Source organism: Dromiciops gliroides, chromosome 6, assembly GCF_019393635.1.
Source record: "Dromiciops gliroides isolate mDroGli1 chromosome 6, mDroGli1.pri, whole genome shotgun sequence".
In the NCBI taxonomy this organism is placed as follows: Eukaryota; Metazoa; Chordata; class Mammalia; order Microbiotheria; family Microbiotheriidae; genus Dromiciops; species Dromiciops gliroides.
The window spans coordinates 259,392,291-259,414,446 of NC_057866.1; the positions used below are offsets into that span (position 1 = coordinate 259,392,291).

A 22,156-nucleotide genomic window follows, 5' to 3' on the forward strand; every position below is an offset into this window, starting at 1 on the left:
TTAAAGGAAACTCTGAGGTCATCCAGTATTATGGTGTCAAACTCCAGTGGACTGCATATGGGCTTAGAAAACCACAAATTAATAATATGTTGTACCCTATTTCTCTTTACTTTGTTAAATATTTCCCAGTTACATCTTAATCTGGTTCAGGAATACAGCCTTGAGTTTGACACTGCTCACCTACCACACATATCTCTGGACCTGAGCAAGAATCCCTTCTACAATATCACCCCTAAAGTGGTTCTAGGGTAATTCAGACTCTGCTCCAGGACTCCCACTGATGAGGAATTCATTGCCTTACTTTCAATCCACTTTAACTCTAACAAAGTTTTTCCTTTTGTTGAGCCAAAAAATCTCTTTACATCTTATACACAACTATTCCCTTCCTTCCACACAAAAGTCCTTCAAATTCTTGAACTCTGCTACAGTATCCCCACCCTCCTCAGGCTAAATTAAACACCCGTAGGCTCTTCCAAGATTCAACCCGAGTGCTACCTCCTTCCAAAGGCCTTTGAGGTGGTAGCATATAATACATCTCACATCCCTGCTGCTCAGGACGCTGAGGCTGATAGAACCCTGCAGCTTTCCAGTTCTGAGCTGCGATCCAGCTATAGTATGGATGGATTGTCCACACTAAGTCCAGCACCGATATGGCAAGTGCCTGAGATCAAGGGGCCACTGGACTGCCTAAAGAAGAGCAACCAGCCCAGGATGGGAAAATGGGAGAACAGACTCATGTTTCCATGCCCGTGAATACTGGGAACAGCCCCATGGGTAGTTGTTGTGTTTCCAGCCTAGGTGAGACAGTCTCAAAGATACAAACAACAACAAAGGCCTTTCACTAACTATTAGTGCCCCCCATTTCAAACACACACGCACAGAGTTTCTTACACTCTATATATCTTGTATTTATTTATATGTGAACATGCAGTACCCTTTATAGTAGACTGTCAGTTCCTTGAGGTCTGGGACTATATTACTTCCCTATTTGCACCCACAGCACTCCACACAAGGCCTAGTATATTGTAGGTACTCGATAAATGTTTGACTGATTCTTTCTATTATCTGAATGGAGCATCTTCCAGTCCCTTCCCTGTCCTAGGTACCAGCTTGTGGTCCAATTCGAGCCTATCTATGTCCTTTCCAATATGTATAAATGGGAACCACAAACACTATTCTAGATATGGCCCAACCAGACCTACAGAGTAGAGTCCTCCTATACACGCTCCATTTTCTAATGCGGCCTGTGATTGATTCCATTAGGTTTTTTGCTATTTCTTGATTGATATCAAACCTACAGAGCACTAAAGCACCCAGGTTTCAATCAAGGGCTTCCCTTCCCCATTTTGTACTTGAGAATTGGGGATTTCTTACCCAATTACAGGATTTCATACTTATCTTGATTACTGTTCAATTCATTCAATTCAGGCCATATTTCTGACTTACATACCTTTTTCTATCCCAATTCTGTCATGCAAAATTTTAGCTATCCTTTCCCACTTTACAGAATCCATAAATAAGCCTAACAACATGTATGCCTTCATCCAAGTTGCTGAGAAAAACAAGAGGAGCAGAAACAGAGCTCCACAGCACTTCGCTAAGGACTGCTCTCCACATTTAAACCGAACTATCTATCTCCACTTTTTTTGGGGGGGGGGGTGGGGGTGGGGGGCGATTGCTCAGTTTAAATATTTACCTGTTACCATCTTATCCACAGAGAAAACTAACAGATGTCTTCTTGAAAACCAAGTGTATATCTATCCACCTCCATTAATCTATAGATACACGAGACCTGTCATGACATATGAAATTTCCCTAACCTATTTCCACTCTAGTAATCCTGCCCCCAAAGCGGAAGTGGTCTGGCCTGCTTTGTTCTTGATAACCTTCCTTGTCGGCTCTCAGAGATCACGACTTCCCTTTCTAAGTACTCATAAATCATCGTTCTAGAATTTTGCCAGGAGTCCAAGTCAAGCCTCTAAGTAAAAGAATCCTTTGCTCCTTTCTGAAAGCGAGGTCCACGCTGGCCCATCTCCAGACCCGTGGCACCTTTCCCCACACCCCAGAACTTTCTGCAAATCACCAACAACAGCTAAGCAATCAAATCCATATATTCTTTCAGTACCCTGTGGAGTATACTTGGTCCAGGCCTGATGATTTCGACATATGGAAGGCAGCTACCCTTAGAATCTCCTCACTCATCTTGGGGTTCAATTCCCTGTTAACCATTTTTGTTCTATGCTTCCAGTCTCCTAGGTAGAGAAAACAGAAGCAAAATAAGACTTGAGTAATTCTAGCTTCTTTTCTTCATCGGTCCCATTCACCCCAAGCAGCCCTAAGTCCTTTGATCTTCTTCTTCTTGTCCCCTACGTGCCCTTTCAAATCCTTTTTGTTGTCCTTAGCACTCATCACAAGCCACTGCTCATTCTAGGCTGCAGAGCTCCTGCCACTCTTGAACTATGACACTTTTAGATTCATCCTCAGCTATCTGCTCTCACTGCCAGTTGTGTTTATCTTTTAAAAATCTGAGCTGGTTTATGACTTTTCTGGCTATTCAAACCACTCTTTGGAGGCCCTTTACATCCCTTCTTCACCGAAAGCATGCATTGTCTCATTAAAAGAGCTTCATCCTTGGTAACATAACATCCACTCCTCTTCTGGAGTATCTCAGGATCACAGGATCCTACCAATGCTTTTTCTGAATGCTTCCACATGAGTCTTCCCAAAGCCTATGAAATCCAACAAACTGTGCCTGGTCCTCCTTTTGTCATCAACTTAAAGATGGCATGACCACTTCCTCCCTAGGTTTCCATTATTTCTATTTAACCAACCAATGCCTCCTTGCTCATCAGGGATGGATCCAGGATGGTAGTCCCCTACCTTCTGAGGGATGAAATGATGATTCAGGCAGATGGAGATTTTCTCATCTCCTCTACTCTCATCAGAGAGACACATCCAGCAGGTGCCCAGGCAGGTGAATGACCCCACCACAACCACCCTCCTGCCCCCAGTCATCTGGACTCAGAATCCATTTCCACGCTCTAGGCAGGCAGTGTGTCCTACACTCCCCACCCCCCCAGTTCTGTTTGCTTCTTTCTCCCGCCATTGAACCTCACCCAAAGGTCCGCCACCAAGCTTTGACACTTTAGGACAACTCTTCACACAGAAAGCTGTGCTACCATCCCTCTGATTTTCCCTTTTCCCTTTCTGAATAAGGTATCCTCCAATCTCAAGTCATCAGGGCTGTTTTATCTATGAGGTTTTATTTACCTCCTCACACTTAAACTTCCAGTTTACTTTTCTACTGACACTTTGTAAATGTCCTCAGGATGGAGGTCATAAATATCGTGTGATGGGGCAGTTAGGTGGTGCAGTGGATAAAGCACCGGCCCTGAGTTCAAATCCAGCTTTAAATATTAGCTCTGTGACTATGGATAAGTTACTTAACCTCTGTTTGCCTCAGTTTCCTCAACTGCAAAATGGGTGTGAGAAATGATTATTTCTCCCTTGTATTAACAACTAAATATTGTATTAGGACAAAGTTTTTCCCCCTTTTCTACTTCCTCATCCAGAAATCACCCAGTGTAGGAAATCATTCTAAAACACTATCCAGCCAGGATGGCTGAGATCTAATCAATGACAGTAAAAGAAATTCTAAATGTGGGTAATGGGTACATTCCTGCTCACTGTGTTTACTCCAAAGGGTCTGGGAAATCTTGACTCTTCCCTTTTGATCAGAGAGGTGCTGTGGAAATTTATAAGTCTCTCTAAGCAAGATCTGAGTGACCTTCACTGTAATATAGTCTACCCTCTCACTGCGATATTTATTTTCTCATTAACTGTTAACCAATCAGAGTTGTTGATATCCTCAGGAACACTTGCTCTTCAAGGGCATATAAACTGTAAGCCCACCACTATGAGGGGTCTTTGGTCCAAATAACCATACTTGTATTAAAATGCTGGCATTATTAATAAAATGATTAAATCACCCAGAAATGATGTCTCTCAAACCTTTTTAAATGCCACATGGGGGATAATAATAGCACCAACCTCTCAGGGTTGTTGTGAGGCTTAAATGAGATCATAATTGTAAAAGCACTCGGTACGGTGCTATCTAAATGCCCTACTCTTCCCCTCCCCTCAAGTGATGAGGATTTCGTTTAGATTCTAGTTTTTAGTGCACGTTCTATGCCCTCCAAATAAAAAAAAGAAGCTTCAACCCAAGTCTTCCATAATCTTTGTGTATCTCCCAGTGCCTACCACTGAGCTTTGCACATAGCAGACAATAAATAAATACCAGCTGAATGGACACACACACACACACACACACACACACACACACACACACACGTGTACAAATCCTTATCATGACTCCTGCCTGCCTGGAGAGCCTGTTGGCATTGCAGAGTTCTCCCTTCAGTTTCTAGAGGGAAACCTGCCAGATATCACATTTTAAATAAAGAAAAGGAAAAAAAACAAAAACACACAAAGGAAAGCCCAAGATTTAACCCTAGACCTGTTTACCCTTCTAGTCCTTAAGAAGATGTTTTAATTTCTGATAGGAATTCTTATTTTCTTACTTACAAATACCCACTAATTTTTAGCAGGAGAGCTAGATTTTACATCTAGTTAGAAATTAGTGAATTATGTATTTTAAATTAGGCAATTAAAAATACTTCTCCTAAATAAACTTCTCAATTCTTCATATATATTATAAGCCTGATTCTATCTTGTAATCCAGAAAACAGATATCATAAAATGACTCACAACACAATCTCCGACACGAATAAGAAATTTAGAGCTAGAAGAAAACTTACAAATCACACTGTCTTAGTAACTCATTTTCCATTTGTGGACTTCGAGGCTCAGCAAGATGCCTTGTGCAAGGTTAGACAACAAGTTAGTAATAGATCCTAGTATTAGAAACCAGGTCAATCCAAGAGTACCAAGTAACGCTTACTAGAGATTCCCCATCTAGGAAAGGTCAGCAGTATTGAGCTATGGGCAAAATATCCGGGAGTAAACAGTGAATAAAAAAGTCTGGGTATTAAGGGAAAAAATGGAATAGTAAATAAACCTTTCTATAAAAATTTTTAAGAATTTCTTCCACTGGTGTTCAACACTGTAATGTATAAGAATCAATAACACACACCAGTTTTTGCTATTTTTAAAAAATATATATTAGGGGCAGCTAGGTGGCGCAGTGGATAGAGCACTGGCCCTGGAGTCAGGAGTACCTGAGTTCAAATCCGACCTCAGACACTTAACACTTACTAGCTGTGTGACCCTGGGCAAGTCACTTAACCCCAATTGCCTCACTAAAAAAATAAATAAAATTTTAAAAATATATATTATACATTGTCAAAATACATCTACCTTCCGTCAAGATTTCCCTATTCTGTATTACAAATGATTGGACATTTTGCTAATTGCTTAATTAAAAAACCTAAATAACAATGAGAAACCATTAAAAGATATTTCTAATTTAATACACTCCCACCCTTCTGGAAATGAGGTGTGGTAGCATACTTAGAACTTAACTACACTAAGTAATGATCTTAGAGGCTTCTCTCTCGACATGGAGACAAAGTGTCAATCCTGCTGAACTGCACCAAGTAAAAATGAATATATATCATAGGAAAACAACCTTGGCTTAAGAACCTTAAGTAATCTGAATCAAAAAAGGAAAAGGTATTTAAAGAATATCTCTTCTCCACCTCCCAAAATATATCTGAAGCAATCTGCTTCAGAATGACTGAGTACCAAATAAATTTGAATGCAGAGTATAATGAAGTATGGGAATATTGTGGAAGTAGGAGAAATGCAAAATTTTATTTATTTCATTGACTAAATCCAAGTTTATAATATATTCAAATTGGATAGCCCATTAATATCAACTGGGTGGGTTTTTAAAAAATAAGATATATATCTACTTTTAAAAGATAAACTAAGATGTGATCTAGCTTCAAGACAGGAAATCTGACTAGAAATCATTAACAAGTTTATAATTCCTTGTTAGATACATCTCTTTGATTGTTCAATTCAAAGATGATGTTTTTGACTATTAAACACTACAGTACTAATGAAAATAGTTGAAAAATTTATGTGGACTGCTTTCTAGATGGAAAGATAACATAAGACAAAACCTGAGAATTCAAAGGCTTATAAGGAATATTAGAACAGAGCAAAGTTAATGTGTTCTATTTTAGCTAAACTATTTTATATATCAACTTTTTTATAGTGCATATTCTTAAAATAATTTGTCAAAGCATAATTGAAAAAATATAGATTCCCCAAAAAGAACTTCAATTCCTAGATGTTACTGCAGAGATGCAAAACTCTGGTTTTCAATCAGCAGTAAAGAATAACTACATCTATGAATGATACTTATCATTTGCCATAAGTTCACATAAGCTTAACCTTCTAAAAACTAAATATATTGATGATAAATTAGTTTTCTTCAAGGGCAAAAGAAACAATGAATGATAACCCAATTCCATTTTATGATGACATAACAAACGCTTTCACCTAGTAACCACTTTCAACATTTTCCCACAGGAATTGACAAAGAAACTCATCTTGTTCTAATCCAACACATTTTTCATATACTGGAAGCCTGGAACAGTTAAATGATTCCAAAATATGTTTCCAAGTAGCGACTGTCTTTTCTGTCTGCAAATCTGAGATTTCATCAGCCACAGAGACAGAAGAAAATAACGAAATGTGCAGCGTGCTTAAGTTCTTCCACAAAGCCTGGCACTGAAAACTTAAATTAGGCCAGGACTCTCATACAATTTTATCAAAAAATCAGTAAACAAAATCTCTAGTAGTATTTACACTAGCAACTTCGACAACTCATTATGGAGCAATTTTAAATGATTAACTTATTCCTAAAAAGACAGAAATAACTGGAAACTTACCTTGCTCTTCTTCTTCTACATCATTAGACATTATATTGTAGAGTGTGTCCAAAGTATAACCTATTATTTCAGAATCTGAACTGCAAAAAATAAATTATTAAATGCTGAAGGCTAATACTTGTTTTGACCAAAGCTCTTAGAACTAACTGAGAATTTCTACAGAGCAAAATTTTCCAAACTAGCTGTGTAACAGCATACTCTGGACTCACTGCTGGTCCTAATACCCCAGGAATAAAATATCAGGGTAATTTTGGAAGAAAACAATACCATTTCATACCCCCAAAATGCACCGGTTAAGTAGCAAGCATTCATTAAGTGCTTATCATGAGTCAAGGATACAAACACAAAAGGTGACTACCCTCAACCTCAAAGAGCTTACACCCTACTAAGGGGTATCCAACATGTCCCCAAGTGAAGAAACACAAGATAGATGTAAGACACATACATGAAGTTGGAGGAACAACAAATGGAAATCAAGAAAGGACCGATGCATTTGTAATATGTACACTAATTTCATAATGTTAAAAGAAGAAAAATACCCCTGACGTACAAATTTTCTCACAGACATCCCGCACAGAATGGGAACACTGGCTTTCCTTGCAAAACTGCTGTACCAATCAACTTCTTAATTCCTAATTCTTCAGAGGAAAGGCCAAACACAATTCTAATTTAGCAAAAACTGTACCTTTTGGAATCTGGGTCAATTCAGATATATGAAAATCCAAACAGCTCTTGCCCTTCAAAGTCAAGTTCTTGGGGGCAGCTAGGGGGCGCAGTGGACACTTAGCTGTGTGACCCTGGGCACTTGCCCGGGTCACTTCGCTTAACCCTCGTTGCCCCACAAAAAAAAGAAGAAGAAGAACTGACAGAAAGTCAAATCCTAAATCTGAGTCCTGGAATTCTAAGACTTAAAAATCTGAGGCTCAGTTTTCATGTCTATAAGATGGTCACAATATTGTATAAACCAATCTCAGAAGGTGACTGTGAAGAAAGTATTCACACAGACCATAAATCACATTATACACAGGACTTCTTCAATACGGGGCCCCCATCTGCAGCTGCCACTGTGGTTTACAGCTCTCCTTTTCTCAAAGTCCGGGTTGACAACAGTCCCTTCGCCAGCTCCATTTCCAATTAGGACCGATTTCTTCCTCAGTCCAGTGCCCCAAACTGGCCAGATTAAGTGGAGACTGAGATACGGCAGGAGCTCAGCTTTTAATCTAAGTAAAAATCTAGCATGTTCTTATAGGTATCTTGTTAATAAAAATAAATTCATGAAGTTTTACTGTATATTCTATCAATTTTATGCAGACAATTTTGATGAGATAAACAAAATATATCTTCAATACAGAGTTTACAGATATTTAATTTGATGGGATTGATTCCATGCCTTTAGATTTTTTGAGATTTTCATTTATCAACATTTGAAGGTGGAAAGAGAGCTACATATATTACTAAAAGATCCTCAGTGAAACCAAGCATCTATAGATTTTGGTGTACACAGAACATGAATACTGCCTTATATTAAATACTTTTTATAAAGGATATATGTGTGTGTGTGTGTGTGTATACACACACACACATATATACTGAAATGTTAAATGTTTTTCACTAACTATAGCAGATTTAGTGTATAACTATATAAATTTTCATAAGAAAATGAGAAAATCTTATAAACAAACAGTGCAACCATGAGATTCAAATATCTACAAGTTTTAGGTTTTAAACCTAAGTTCCAACATCAAAGTTATAGAAAAATAATTAAATCTTCTGTGTTTGGGTTACACAGATTGGGAAAAAAATCCATTGACCCTACTAGTGAGATAATCAAATTTTCACCTTTTTTTTTTTACTAATACAGTTTACGTCTCTATCACAAGGAGGATCCAGTCCAAAATATAAAAGGAACACTGGAATAATTATATTGCAGTACTTTGTGATCACAAAAATGCAGCTTCATTTAACAACTTATAAAAAATTTTAAATCTTGTATTTGTTAACAAAGTAAAAATTAAGTAGATATCCTCCATTAAAATTTCTGGAATTTTTATTATACAAAAATCTACTGATCAACGTAAAAATCATAAGATGCAGAAACTTACCGGTCTGTCTGCAAAACATGGATCAGATGTTCCATAGCTTGGATACCTACTTCCAAACGATATTTCTGCCCATAAGATAAAGATATTATTAGAAAGAATAAAAAAAGGAAAAAAGAAAAAAGAACGAACCATTAGTCTAAATGTTATACTTTAAAACAAATTGTCACAAACCTTAGATAATGATTTGAGAGCACGGACAGCATCCCTTCGATCATCCAAAAGAGTCGATGAAGCTACTCGGTCACAAAGTTTTTGAATCTGTCATGAAGGAAATAGCATTAAATTAGTTAAAAGGTCAGATACAAAATTTGTGATTTTTAAAAAACTGACTTGTTTAATCTGCAAATGGAAAGATTCATGACTAGACTTTTGGAAATCTCACTGGTAACCTCTGTGGGGTCAGGGACAGAATCAATCCTCTTCTGGTAGGACAGCAGTGGGTCTTCCTGCTCCCTCCCTGCCTGCCTCTAGCCGCAGCCCCCTTTCCAACCGTCTTTACTCAAGGTGAAGAAACTTCTAGTTCTAGGTCCAGTAAAACAATTCAAGACCAGGGGCAACACAGTACTTCACTCTCCTTTAAGACTACAAAACAAAGGATTAAAAACAGAGAGGTCTACCAATGGAACAGACAAGGCAGAATCAGAAACAATGGAATCCAACAGCTCGGTGTCCAACACACCAGAAAACATAAGATGAGAAAAGAGCTCCCTATCTGATGAACACTAGAAAGCAGCCTGGCAGATTCTAGGCCTAGACCAACACATGAGTCTGCAGCAACTAAGCAAACATAAAGAAACCATGGAATTTAGGAAAGGGACATGGGGAAAGAACCGACAAGGCATCAAAGGCCGGCTCGGTTACCTTTTTTTATTGCCCAAGGTTTTCCCTGCTCCTCCTCCCCCCACGAAGCAAAAGTCAAGTCCCGCAAAACTGACTCTCACCCGTGCCTGGCCCTTGGTGAACTACAGACGTTTGAGCATTTCTGATGCAAAACCAGAGCTGGACAGGACACCGTTTTTATATAACTTTGATGTTGGAACTTAGGTTTAAAACCCAAAACTTGTGGATATTTGAATCTCACATCACTAGGCTCACACTCCCCACAGCCCTGGGCCCTCCACACAGCAGGCGCGTCCATAACGACTGCGGAACGGAGCAGACACTACCCACGAAGCGCAGTTGTGTTTAAAGTGTTATTACTAACATCTACATGGCGCTTTGAGGTTTACCGGGAGCTTTATAATAAAGTCAGAGCTCTTGTCATTCCTATTTTACAGATGGAGAAACTGAGGCAGAGGTTCAGTAACTTACCCCAATTCAGACTTCCCAACTTCAAGTCCAACACGATCCATTCTGTCTGTGCTAGCTGTGATGGGGGTTTCTACTTTCAAGCCAGAACTAATGCTAATACAATCATAAATCCAATGAAGACATCAAGAGATGTGTAAACCTGCCTGGTCCAAATCTAGATTAGTGAGAAAAAACAAGCCTAAGAATTGAATTCCTACTTTTCCTTTTTTTTTTTCTTCCTGGTCTAGACCTGTGATTTCTTAAGCCCCAATATAATCAAGAACGCTCATCTCACTCCTTTTAAATACTATTAATATTCTGTGGCAACAACTTGAATAAACCAGCCTTTATCTGAAATCTCACTATAGGTTCACAGACTAAGAGCTGGAAGGAACTTTGGAGGTAGGTAGGAAATCAAATTCCACTCCCTCATTTTACAGGTGAGGAAACAGCTCCAGTGAGTACCTGAGGTACAATACGAATCTGTGCCTTAGTTTAGCTTCCAATCCGACATAGACAAACCAAGAAAAGGCCACAATGCAAAATTCTGGAGATACCATAAGATAAGGACCTCCCAAATCAAGCCACCAAACATTTATTAAGTACTTAGTGTATGAAAGTCACTGTGAGAGATATAACCAGACCCTGTCCTCAAGAACCTTCCATTCTATTAAGGGAGACTACAAAAGCACCTAAGTATGCACAAATGCACAAAATAAATATATACTAAATATGTACAAAGTAAATAAAAGGTAATTGGCAGGTGGAGCCAGTAAATGGTATGGGGAGGAGATAATCATGGTGTTTGAACTAAGTTCTGAAGATAATTAGGGATTTTAAGAGGAAAGGATGAGCAGAAAATGCATTCCATGCTTGGAATGCCTACGCAAAGGCACAGAGACAGGGGATGGAATGGTTTGTGTGAAAAACAGCAAAAAGTGGGCTTCCAGTTAAAGCCAGTGATATGAAAAGACATGATACAACCAGGCTTCTCTACATATGTCCCAGCCAAGATGCAAAAAGGATACTAGATACAGCAAAAAAAAAAGAACTGAAGAGAAACAAAAACACACTCTTACATCCAGGCCAAGACTGCATGAAAAGCCTACCAGAAGCCATGGGGTTGTAAGAGGAGAAGCACTCTGATACACTGTTGGTGGAGCTGATACTGATCTAACCATTCTGAAAAGCATTTGAAACTACACCCAAAACATCACTAAAAAGTGATCTTTTGAGTTATCAATTCCACTACTTGGAATGTTCACCTAAAGAGATCAAAGCAAGAAAGGACACCAGGCACAGTCTAATTTGCACCAGAGATGCGAGGAAAGCATACTTCTGGTTCAGAAAAAATATAGAGAGGATCCCATGAATTAAAATGTTTCAAAGGGAAGTAAGCTCAAGATGAATAGTAAATGGTCAAGAATAAAATTTTAATGACACAAAGGTAAACAATTTCAATGTGAAGGAAGAACAGGATTTGTTTGAAGAGACCAACACAGATACATAAGGAACTCACAAAGCAACTGACAATGTTAAAAAGAAACGTACAGAAGGAAGCAAGGTGAGAATAACAGAAAATGAGTATAAGAGTGTGACGCAGTTGTGTGTAAAAAAGTGTTCTGGAATCCAAAGCACACAATGAATGGAGGCTGGTGAGAGAAATAAAGATAATAAAGAGGGAGGGAGGTGTAGCTATACTGGGAGAAAAAGAATCAAAGATGACTGGAATGATTGGAATGATGCCACCTACTGGAGACTTACTATAGGAAAGCTCCACCATGAGGAAAATGCCTCAAAGGGCAAGGCCATGTGGCTTTTCCTTGGCATCAGGAAGTGACGTTTGCTCATGGGTGCTGTCTATCAAGGCTACCAGGCAATCACCTTGAGGAGCCTCCTATTTTCTGGGAGGAGACAGGAAGGAGGAAAGAGGGCCTGCACGGAGAGCTCTGGCTCTTTTGGGTTCCTGACTTGATGGTGGTGGTGGTGGCAAAGGACTTCACAGGAAATTTGAGGAAAGATAGGAATGCCAGGCTGTTGGAATTCTGTTCTCAATCTTTCTCTTTCTATTTTTCAATAAACCCTTAAAAACCTAAACTCGTTTTATCAGTGATTTTAGTCAGTTTCCCCCAAAACTGGGGGAACAGATTAGAACCCACATTTAGAATCTTAAATTACACATGATATAGACCTTTGCTTAGAGTGGAAAAGGCAGAGCTACTAAATTACTTTGTTTCTGGTTTTCTCTACAAAGGAGAATGACCTTTACACTAGAAATGACAACAAAAATTACTAACAGGTGTTGACATACAAGGTAAGGAAGGAGATATAAAAGAGCTCCTAGCTGCTCTTGGTAAATACAAACCACCAAACCCAAAAAACCTTCTTGGGTCCTAAAAGAACTGGTAGGTTTAATTGCTGAGCAACTATCAGTGGTATTTGGAAAAACATAGAAAATGGAGATGGACACGTCCTGATTTTCAAAAAAAGGAAGAAAACAGGGTCTGCAAACAATAGGTTAAGATAGGAACAAACAGTTCTCAAAGAAATTTAAGCCATAAACAGTCATATGAAAACATGTTCCAAATCACTCAAATTAAAATCCTGATAATCTACCATTTACACCTCCTGGATTGCCAAAAATGACCCGCCCCCCAAAAAAGGAAAGTAACAATTTTTGGAGGAGATATGGAAAGATTGTCACATGAATACATTGCTATCAGAGCTGTGAATTGGTAGACTTTATGAAAAACAATTTGGGACTATGCCCCCAAGTCACTAAGACAAACACTTACATACACTGCTACCTAGATCTACGCCCCCAAAAAATCCAAGAAAGAGGAAAATGACTTATATGTACAAAAATATTTATTTAAAGTAGGTTTTTTTAAGCAGCAAAAAAGTGGAAAAAGGGGCTCCCAGAATCTGGGGAATGGCTGATCAAATCATGGCATATCAATGTAATGAAACAGTGAGAAACATGGGAAGAGCTGTATGAACCCAGGGGAACAAAGTGAGCAGAAACTAAAGGACAATATACACCAGAACATACTGCAAATAAAAGTAACTTGGCCAGGATTCCAAAGCACCAGGGATCAAACACCCTGAGAACCTCCTGACAAAGGTGATGGACTCATTCTTTTCAGACACGGCTTGACCAAGTACATCTGACACAAGAGCTTTATTTTTCTTTCTTTCAAATGAAGAGGAGAGGGAAGGAGGCACCCTAGGGGACAGCCGTGTGATCACCAACAATTTTTGTCAACTAGGGCCTGAAGCATTTAAAAGCATATTAGATAATAGAACAAAGGTCAGGAAGAAATACAAACAGAACACGTTTGGAGATATGCTTAAAGAGAAAAGCAAGTGATTCACAAGACAGGTTCATAGTTGCATGTCCCATTCATTCTCTTTTGCTTTTCTGCTTTATATATATAAATATTCATCTTATTTGGTGTTGCTGAAGTCTAGAATGTTTTTAAAAAGAAAAATCACCCTATAGGACTATGAGTTTAACTGCAATTCCTAGATCAATTCTAGATTATTAAAAAGAAATGGTTAAAAAAAAAGAAAAGAAATGTTTTTAGGGGCAGCTAGGTGGCACAGTGGATAGAGCACCAGCCCTGGATTCAGGAGGACCTGAGTTCAAATTTGGCCTCAGACACTTAACACTTACTAGCTGTGTGACCCTGGGCAAGTCACTTAACCCCAATTGCCTCACCAAAAAAAAAAAAAAAAGGTTTATTATGGAGAGCAATTTGGAATTATGCCCAAAGGACTACCAAACTATGCACATACCCTTTGATCCAGCAATACCACTGGCTAGGTTTATATCCAAAAGACATCACAAAAAGAGAAAAAGACCTATTGGTACAAAAATATTTCTAGCAGCTCTTTTTGTGGTGGCGGAGAATTGGAAATCAAAGGAATGTCCATCAACTGGAGAATGGCTAAACAAGCTGTGGTATATGATGGTGATGGAATATTACTGTGCTATAAGAAATGAAAAGTAGGATGATTTCAGAAAGGCCTGGAAAGACTTGTATGATCTGATGTATAGTGAAGAGAGCAGAACCAAGAGAACATTGTGCAAAGAGACAGCAATGTTGTTTGACGAAGAACTGCGAAAGACTTAACTATTCTCAACAATGCAATAATCCAAGAAAATCCCAAAGGACTAATGAAGCAGCATACTATCCACCTCCAAAGAACGAACTCATATTGATGGGACACAGACTGAAGCCTGCTATTTTTCACTTTCTTGCATTTTTTTCTCTGATTCAAGTGACTAATATGGTAATGTTTTACATAACTGCACATGTAAAAACTATATCTGGTCAGCTGGGAAAAAACAAAAACCTATATCTGAGTGCTTACCACCCGAGGGAGGAGACTAAACATAGTGGGGAAAGGATAGAATTTGGGACTCAAAACTTTAAATAAAAAGGTCTATTATTCTTTAAAAATAAATAGCTACAGTCCTCTCTCTTTCGCCGCCTGATCATTGCCATCATGGGTCGCATGCACGCTCCCAGGAAGGGCCTGTCCCAGTCGGCTTTGCCATACTGCCACAGCGTGCCCACGTGGCTGAAGCTCACCTTGGATAATGTGAAGGAACAGATCTACAAGTTGGCCAAGCCTGACATCCTCCCAGATCGGCGTGATCCTGAGGGATTCTCATGGTATGGCACATGTGCTTTGTAACTGGCAACAAAATTTTGAGAATTCTCAAGTCCAAGGGACTTGTCCCTGATCTTCCTGAAGATCTTTATCACTTGATCAAGAAAGCTGCTGCTGTTCAAAAGGATCTTGAGAGAAACAGAAAGGATAAAGATTCTAAATTCCATCTGATTCTCAACAAGAGCCAAATTCACAAGCTGGCTCTTACTACAAGACCAAGAGAGTGCTCCCAACCAATTGGGAATATGAATCATCCACAACCTCTGCTCTGGTTGCTTAAATTTTGCTTTATGTACTGAAACAATAAAATCACATCTAGATGAAAATAAATAAATAAAAAGAAATGGTCAGCAAACCTCTAAAAGAGAGCAGAGATTATAAAGAGCCAGGCCTGGCTTCATCAAGAACACGTTATGCTGGGGCAGCTAGGTGGCGCAGTGGATAGAGCACTGGCCCTGGAGTCAGGAGTACCTGAGTTCAAATCCGGCCTCAGACACTTGACACTTACTAGCTGTGTGACCTTGGGCAAGTCACTTAACCCCAATTGCCTCACACACAAAAAAAGAACACGTTATGCCACACCTTTTGACCCAGCGAGACCACTACTAAGTCTGTATCCCAAAGATTAGATAAATAAGGTTTTTTTAAAAAGGAAAAGAACCTGTATGTATAAAAATATTTATAGCAGCTCTTTTCTGGTGGCAAAGAATTGGAAATTGAGGAGCTGGCCAATCAACTGGGGAATGGCCGCACGAGTTGTAGTATATGACTATGATAGAATGCTATTGTGCTATGAAAAATGATGAGGGAGGGTGGTTTCAGAAAAATATGTCAAGAATTGATGCAAAGTGAAGTGAGAACAAGAAGATCATTGTGCACAGTAAGAGCGAAATTGTATGATCAACCGTGAAATACTTAGGTATTCTCAGCAATACACAATCTAAGACAATTCCAAAGTACGCATGATGAAATATGCTATCCACCTCCAGAGAAAGAAAGGATGGATTCTGAATGTAGATCGGAGAATACTTTTTTAAACTTTATTTTTCTTGGGATTTTTTTTTGTTCTGTTTTTTTCACATGACTAATATGGAAATATCTTTTTCATTACTACACATGTATAACATATGTACAATTGCTTGTCTTTTCAATGAAAAGGAAGGGAAGGGAGAAAATTTGGAACTCAAAATCTTAAAGAAATGTTAAAAATTGTTTTTACGTGTAATTGGAAAAATATTTTTCAAAAATAGAAATAACAGCAAAAAGAATTTTTAAAAAGGATAATCAGAAGGGGAAAAAAGAACAGGCTATGCCAGGTGAACTTCATTTCCAGTTTTTCACAGGATTACTAAACTAGTAGATGATAAGAATGCTGTGAACAGAGCTTATCTAGGTTTAAACGAAGGCCTTAATAAAGTATTTCATACTTTTCTTTAGAGAATAGGGACAGATACAGTTATGGTTAGAAAATACTACAAGAAGGTGGATTCAGAACTGGTTCGCCAGACTCAAAGAGTAGTTGTGAACATTTCAAAAAACAAGGCAGGTCTCCAGTGGAGTACCACAGGGATCTATTTAGCCCTGTCTGACATTTTATCAGACTGGGATAAACATCTAGCTCAAAGCTTCTTAAACTGTGGGTAGTGACCTGAAATGGGGCCACATAACTGAATGTGGGAGTCGCAAAAAATGTGGCAACAATAAAAGGTTACATATACCTATTTTATATATCTAGATACCCTGCGTCTGTGAGTAGAAAAAGTTTAATAAGTCCTAGTCTGGATAACAAAAAACAGAGAGAAATAAGCAAGAGCCCATAAAGATTCAGCTTCCAAAAGGATCTAGGCAGGTTAGAGCTAAGCGCCCTCCAATTGCAGCCTGAAGCCAAGAATGGTTTTCACATTTTCAAACACAATACAACTTTATTGAATTTATCTGAGGGTGTACAAAAACAGGGGCTGACCCTCAGGTTACAGCTAGCCAACCCCTAACTAGAGCAGGGCTTCTCAAACTTTTTCCACTCAAGAAATTTTCACCTGAGAAATTTTTTTACTCAGCCCCAGGCATATAGGTATACAAAATAGGTATAAATAACCTTTTATTTTTCACTCCCCCGACATTGAGTTATGTGACCCCATAGGGGGTCGTGACCCACAGTTTAAGAAGCTAGGGGCTAGAGCATTGTGCCCATTTGAATTCCAAGAAATTCAACAGAGATAAATGTACAGTCTTACAGAGAGCAGCTGTTCAGAAAAAGTATGTGGGGGTTTTCATGAACGGCAAGCTCAAGATGAATCTATATGGGATGTGGTGGCCAACAAAGGCAAAAGGCATCTTGGGCTGCATTACAGTCTCACTGCCCCCTGCCTGCTCTCTTCAGACACTTCTGGGTGCTAGTCTGAGGTCACTGACAAACCAGAGTGAGCAGGGAAGGATCCTGAGGGGACGTCCCATGAAAAGGGCCTCCTTCTCCTGGAGAAGACTCAGTGCAGAGGATAAGTTGTCTTCAAGCATCTGAAGGGCCATCGTGAAGGAAGGATTCGATTTGTCCTGTTTGGCCTCAGAAGGAAGAGACAGGACGTTTAAATGGAAGTTACAAAAGTCAAAATCAGGCTCAATGTCAAGAAGGAAATTCCTTAAAATGAGTTAATAATCCCAAAGTGTAAGAGCCTGCTTTAAGACATGGTGGGCTCTGCCTCCTTGAAGGTACTGGAACAGGGGCTGGGGGACCACTTGTGTTTTACTGGGGAAAGGGAGGGAATAAGCATTTCTTACGCTGCTCTAAGTGCTTCACATATACCATCTCATCTGAGCCTCACAATAACCCCGTGAGGGAGTTATAATCCCCATTTCACAGTTGAGAAAACTGGTAAGTGACCTGGTTGGGGTCCCACAGCTAGAAGTGTCTGAGGGATTAATGGGAATGTCTCGGTGTAAAGGTTGGACTAGATTAAATGACCATTTAAGTTCTTCCAACTCAAACTATGGAATCCCCATGTACTAGTAATAGCTGCACCCCTCTGTACAGATATATTAGAAGCAGGACTTCTGTTGTAGTAAAGAAATAGCTAAAGAAATTATGTTAATATAATGGAATATTATTTTACTGTAAGAAATTACAAAAGGGACAGATGCAGGGAAACCCGTAAGACTTGTGTGAACTGGTACAGAGTGAAGGGAGCAACACCAGAAAAATTACTACAATGACAACACTGTAAAGGAAAAACAGCTTTGAAAGACTTAAGAACTCTGACCAATCACAACTCCACAAGTTTAAGAGTAAAGCATGGTTCCCAACTCTTAGCAGAGAGGAAATGGCCTAGAGCTGAAGAAAGAGAATGTGAAATTGTTTCCCCTGATTATACTTATTAAAGGTTTATCTTTATCATTTATCTTTATGGGAGAGGAGATATGTGTGTGACAAGTTATGAAAGAAAAGACAGGATAGCCATGTGAGAAAAGAGCAGCCATGAAACATTCTAAAACACACAGGAGAGCAGAAGGAATTTCAAAGAGACAGAGAAATAGAATTCTATACCTTGACAAAGTGACAAGTGTGTTCCAAAACTATAAAGATCAAGCAGGACTTGAAAGAAGAAATGAGAGACCCCTCCAAACCCACTCCTTTCTGGAGGGGGAGAGGTGTCCACAGGTATTTCGAGCTGCACATGTTTTTGGACTTTTTCCAAAGTATTGATAAGCAGTGCAGGTTTTTTTCTCTCGTTTTTCTATTTTAAAAAATACCGTCCGCTATATGGGATAGGTCTTTGGGGAGAGGGATAAGGATGAAGGGGGAAACTAGGTCGATATAAAAAACACACAGTAGGCAATTGATAAATGCTTACTGACTAATTTGTAGATGCTCCATCAAGTTCATTAAAAAACAAGAAAGCAAGGCCAGTACAATCTGCCACTCCACGCCTGGAAGCAAAGGCAAAAGAAGCCTGTTGGGCCAAGATGTGAAGGGAGAGGGCTTGAAATTAAAGAGGCCACAGAGTAGGGGTTCTTAACCAAGATGCCCTGCCACACCCCCTCTCCAATCCTTGAACTTGTCATATTTTAATAATAGTTACCATATATACAGGGTGGTTTATGGTTTGCAAAGTGCTTTACAAATATTATGTTGGGGGCAGCTAGGTGGCGCAGTGGATAGAGCACTGGCCCTGGAGTCAGGAGTACCTGAGTTCAAATCCGGCCTCAGACACTTAACACTTACTAGCTGTGTGACCCTGGGCAAGTCACTTAACCCCGATTGCCTCACTAAGAAAAAAACAAATATCACGTCGGGATCCTCACAACCACCCTGATAGTTGCTATTATTATCCCCAATCTACAGATGAGGAAAATGAAGCAGATGGAGATTAAGTGACTTGCCCATGTGGGTCACACAAATAGCTATGGCCCTGAAGATGGATAATAACTCTATGAGTCTTACATACATTATATACGCACACACATAGTCTATATAAACTTGTTCTATATAAAACCGCATGTATAACCATATACATATGTGTGTTACATATATGCGGCATGGATAATATGTGATACACAACACATATAAACTCTATGTAGACGGAACAGTACTGGTAGTGTTAATTGCACGGAAGCTGTAGCATACTACATCAATTTCACATGTACATATATAACACTGACATCCAAAGCCACGTGTTAATTCCACACAAGCTTCTCGTGTATCTGGTGCACTAAACACGATTCGGGAATGATTCAGAGCGGGTCTATGTGTACATGTGGATATCATACATGTTTCTACATGCAGATGTGCGCCTATTTTAGACAGGATTCTGAGAAGGGCTCCCCGAGCTGCCCCAGACCCGGGGACAGGGAGGGGAGGGGCCGGGCTGGGCAGGACAGGGGAGAGAGAGGGAGGAGGGGCCGGCCGGACTTGAGACAGGCGGCGCCAGCCCAAGTGACACCCGGTACAAGGGAACAGGCTCTCGAGGAGCCGACCTTCCCCGCCACCCCCTCCCGGACCCCCATGGGCGCCTCGGCGCCGGGCAGGCCGGGAGTACCCGGGACGACAGCTGGGCTTTAACCCCCGCCCCCCGGCCCTCCTCCCCCTCCTCGTGCCCGCGGGGGGGAAGGGGGGGTCGGCGCGGCAGGGGGCCGCAGCCCCTTCCCTGTTGCCCCTCCCCCCTGTCTCCCCTCTGCTCCCTCCCCCGCCCTCCCCGGCAGCTCCTCTCACCGTCTCGGCCCCCGAGGGCTGGGGTCCGGTGCTCTGACCCCCCATCACCCCGCGAAAGAAATTCATCTTGCCGCTCGCTCCGGAAGGACGAGGCTCCTCCCCGGCCCTTCTCAGAACTCCTACCCTCGACCTCCCCACCAACTCCCAGGCCTAGCCCTTGAACTCCGGACCCGGCCCCCGGCCCGTCCGTCCGCCCGCCCGCAGCCGCACAGCCCGGAAACCACCGCCGCGCGGCCGGCGTGCGCATGCGCGAGGACGTGGCCTGACGTGGCGGCCGGGAGGGAGGGGGGGAGGGGAGCGGCAAAGGCTCCGGAGCCCGTGCGGTGTCCTCGGAGCCCCTCCCCCCTCGGCTGGAGGACACGCCCCCTGGACACTCCCCCTCCCGGAGTTGCCTTCCCAGCCATTCCCGAAGTTCCTAGTCAGGGATTTCCTGTCTATCTTGTCTGTACCTTATCTGCCTGTACACGGAAGTTTGCATTTTGCCTCCTCCCATTCGAATGTAAGCTCCTTGAGGCCAGGGACTGTTTTTCCAAATCAAGGCAAAAAGCATTTATTAAGCACCTACTATGTGCAAGGCACTGTCAGTCACACATTGACTAAGCACCTATTAGGTGCCAGGTAATGTGCTAAAGCTGAGGATACAGAGAAAGGCCAAACAAACAACACAGTCCCGACTTTAATGGAGGAGACAGGCAAATGATTATGCACAAACAGAATAGATGCCCAATAAATTGGAGAGCAGCTAAGATCAAGCAGCCCCAGTAATTAACATAATTCCTGGCTCATAGTAGGCCAGTAATAGAGAAAGTTGTGACTCCTGCCATGTCTTGCAATTTTTTTCTTAAATTATAGATCTTATTGTTTTCTTTTACCATCCCATCCACTGCCCATACCAAGGTAACCCTCTCTTTTATAAGAAAGAATGAAAAAGGAAAAAGGAATAAAAACAATTGAACTAAACAACTACAGAGCCTGACAGCATAAAGAAGAAACATAGAGGTTTTGTTTTTTTAATTCTGAAAATGCCCAAAATGAGCATTTCCATATACAAAGCAGAACATAATAGGAAAAAGGATTGTACATGAAACGATGAATCTCTATCCCATGTACCTTGCTTTTTAAAAATAAATTACATAGAGGGCAGTTAAGTGGCACAGTAAATAGAGCACCAGCCCTGGAGTCAGGAGGACCTGAATTCAAATACGACCTCAGACACTTAACACTTACTAGCTGTGTGACCCTGAGTAAGTCACTTAACCCCAATTGCCTCACTAAAAAAAAAAAAAAAAGTACATAGGGGGCAGCTGGATGGTGTAGTGGATAGAACACAGGCTTGGAGTCAGGAGTACCTGAGTTCATAATCTCAACTCAGACACTTGACACTTACTAGCTGTGTGACCCTGGACTTGACCCCAATTGCCTTACCAAAAAAATAAATAAATAAAATAAAATAAAAATAAAGTACATAAAAAATTCAACAAGTTACTTTCAAAGCTATCCTGCTTGGCCACCTCCTGTTTCCCTCAGTTCCCTTTTGTGCATTTTTTTTAGCTGTTTGTGCCTTTTATTTTTGTCATCAGTCATTTAATTAACAAAAAAATATTGTAACAAATAAACATTATCAAGCACAGTAAGTAACTCAATAGATCATGGAGATGATTGGTAATTTTAATGAAAGAGTCCTTGTCTTTTAAAGTTGTTTTTCTTTACAATATTGTTGTCATTAAATAAATTGTTCTACTTCTTCACCTTTGACTTTTATAATAAGAGGATTAGCCAATAGAGGCCCAGTTGTTATACTTCATAGAGCATTGTGCCTTGATCTGCTTCCATACTCCCCATTTTCTGTACTCCACACAACTATAAGAGTAACCCCCATTCATTAATTTCTAGGATCTCATTTTGTGCCTACTACTCAGTAAAAACACATATTAGTCAGGGGTAGCTAGGTGGTGCAGTCG

The 22,156-nt window shown here is 40.3% G+C and overlaps 1 protein-coding gene and 1 pseudogene across 4 annotated transcripts in view; one reads left to right on the plus strand and one right to left on the minus strand.

The window, feature by feature from the left end:
* Nucleotides 1-20,415, minus strand: part of USO1 (USO1 vesicle transport factor) — a 98,368-nt gene extending 77,953 nt beyond the window's left edge. For all 4 annotated transcript variants that reach the window (XM_043969756.1, XM_043969754.1, XM_043969755.1 and 1 more), the window contains exons 1-4: nt 20,196-20,415; nt 9,194-9,280; nt 9,023-9,087; nt 6,921-7,000 (exon numbers count right to left, since the gene is read on the minus strand). In XM_043969756.1, coding sequence (XP_043825691.1) covers nt 6,921-7,000; nt 9,023-9,087; nt 9,194-9,280; nt 20,196-20,261 — 298 coding nt within the window. In that variant the 5' untranslated portion in view covers nt 20,262-20,415. The remainder of the gene's footprint in view (nt 1-6,920; nt 7,001-9,022; nt 9,088-9,193; nt 9,281-20,195) is intronic.
* LOC122730580 lies at nt 14,825-15,272 on the plus strand (annotated as a pseudogene).
* Nucleotides 20,416-22,156: the final 1,741 nt, after the last annotated feature.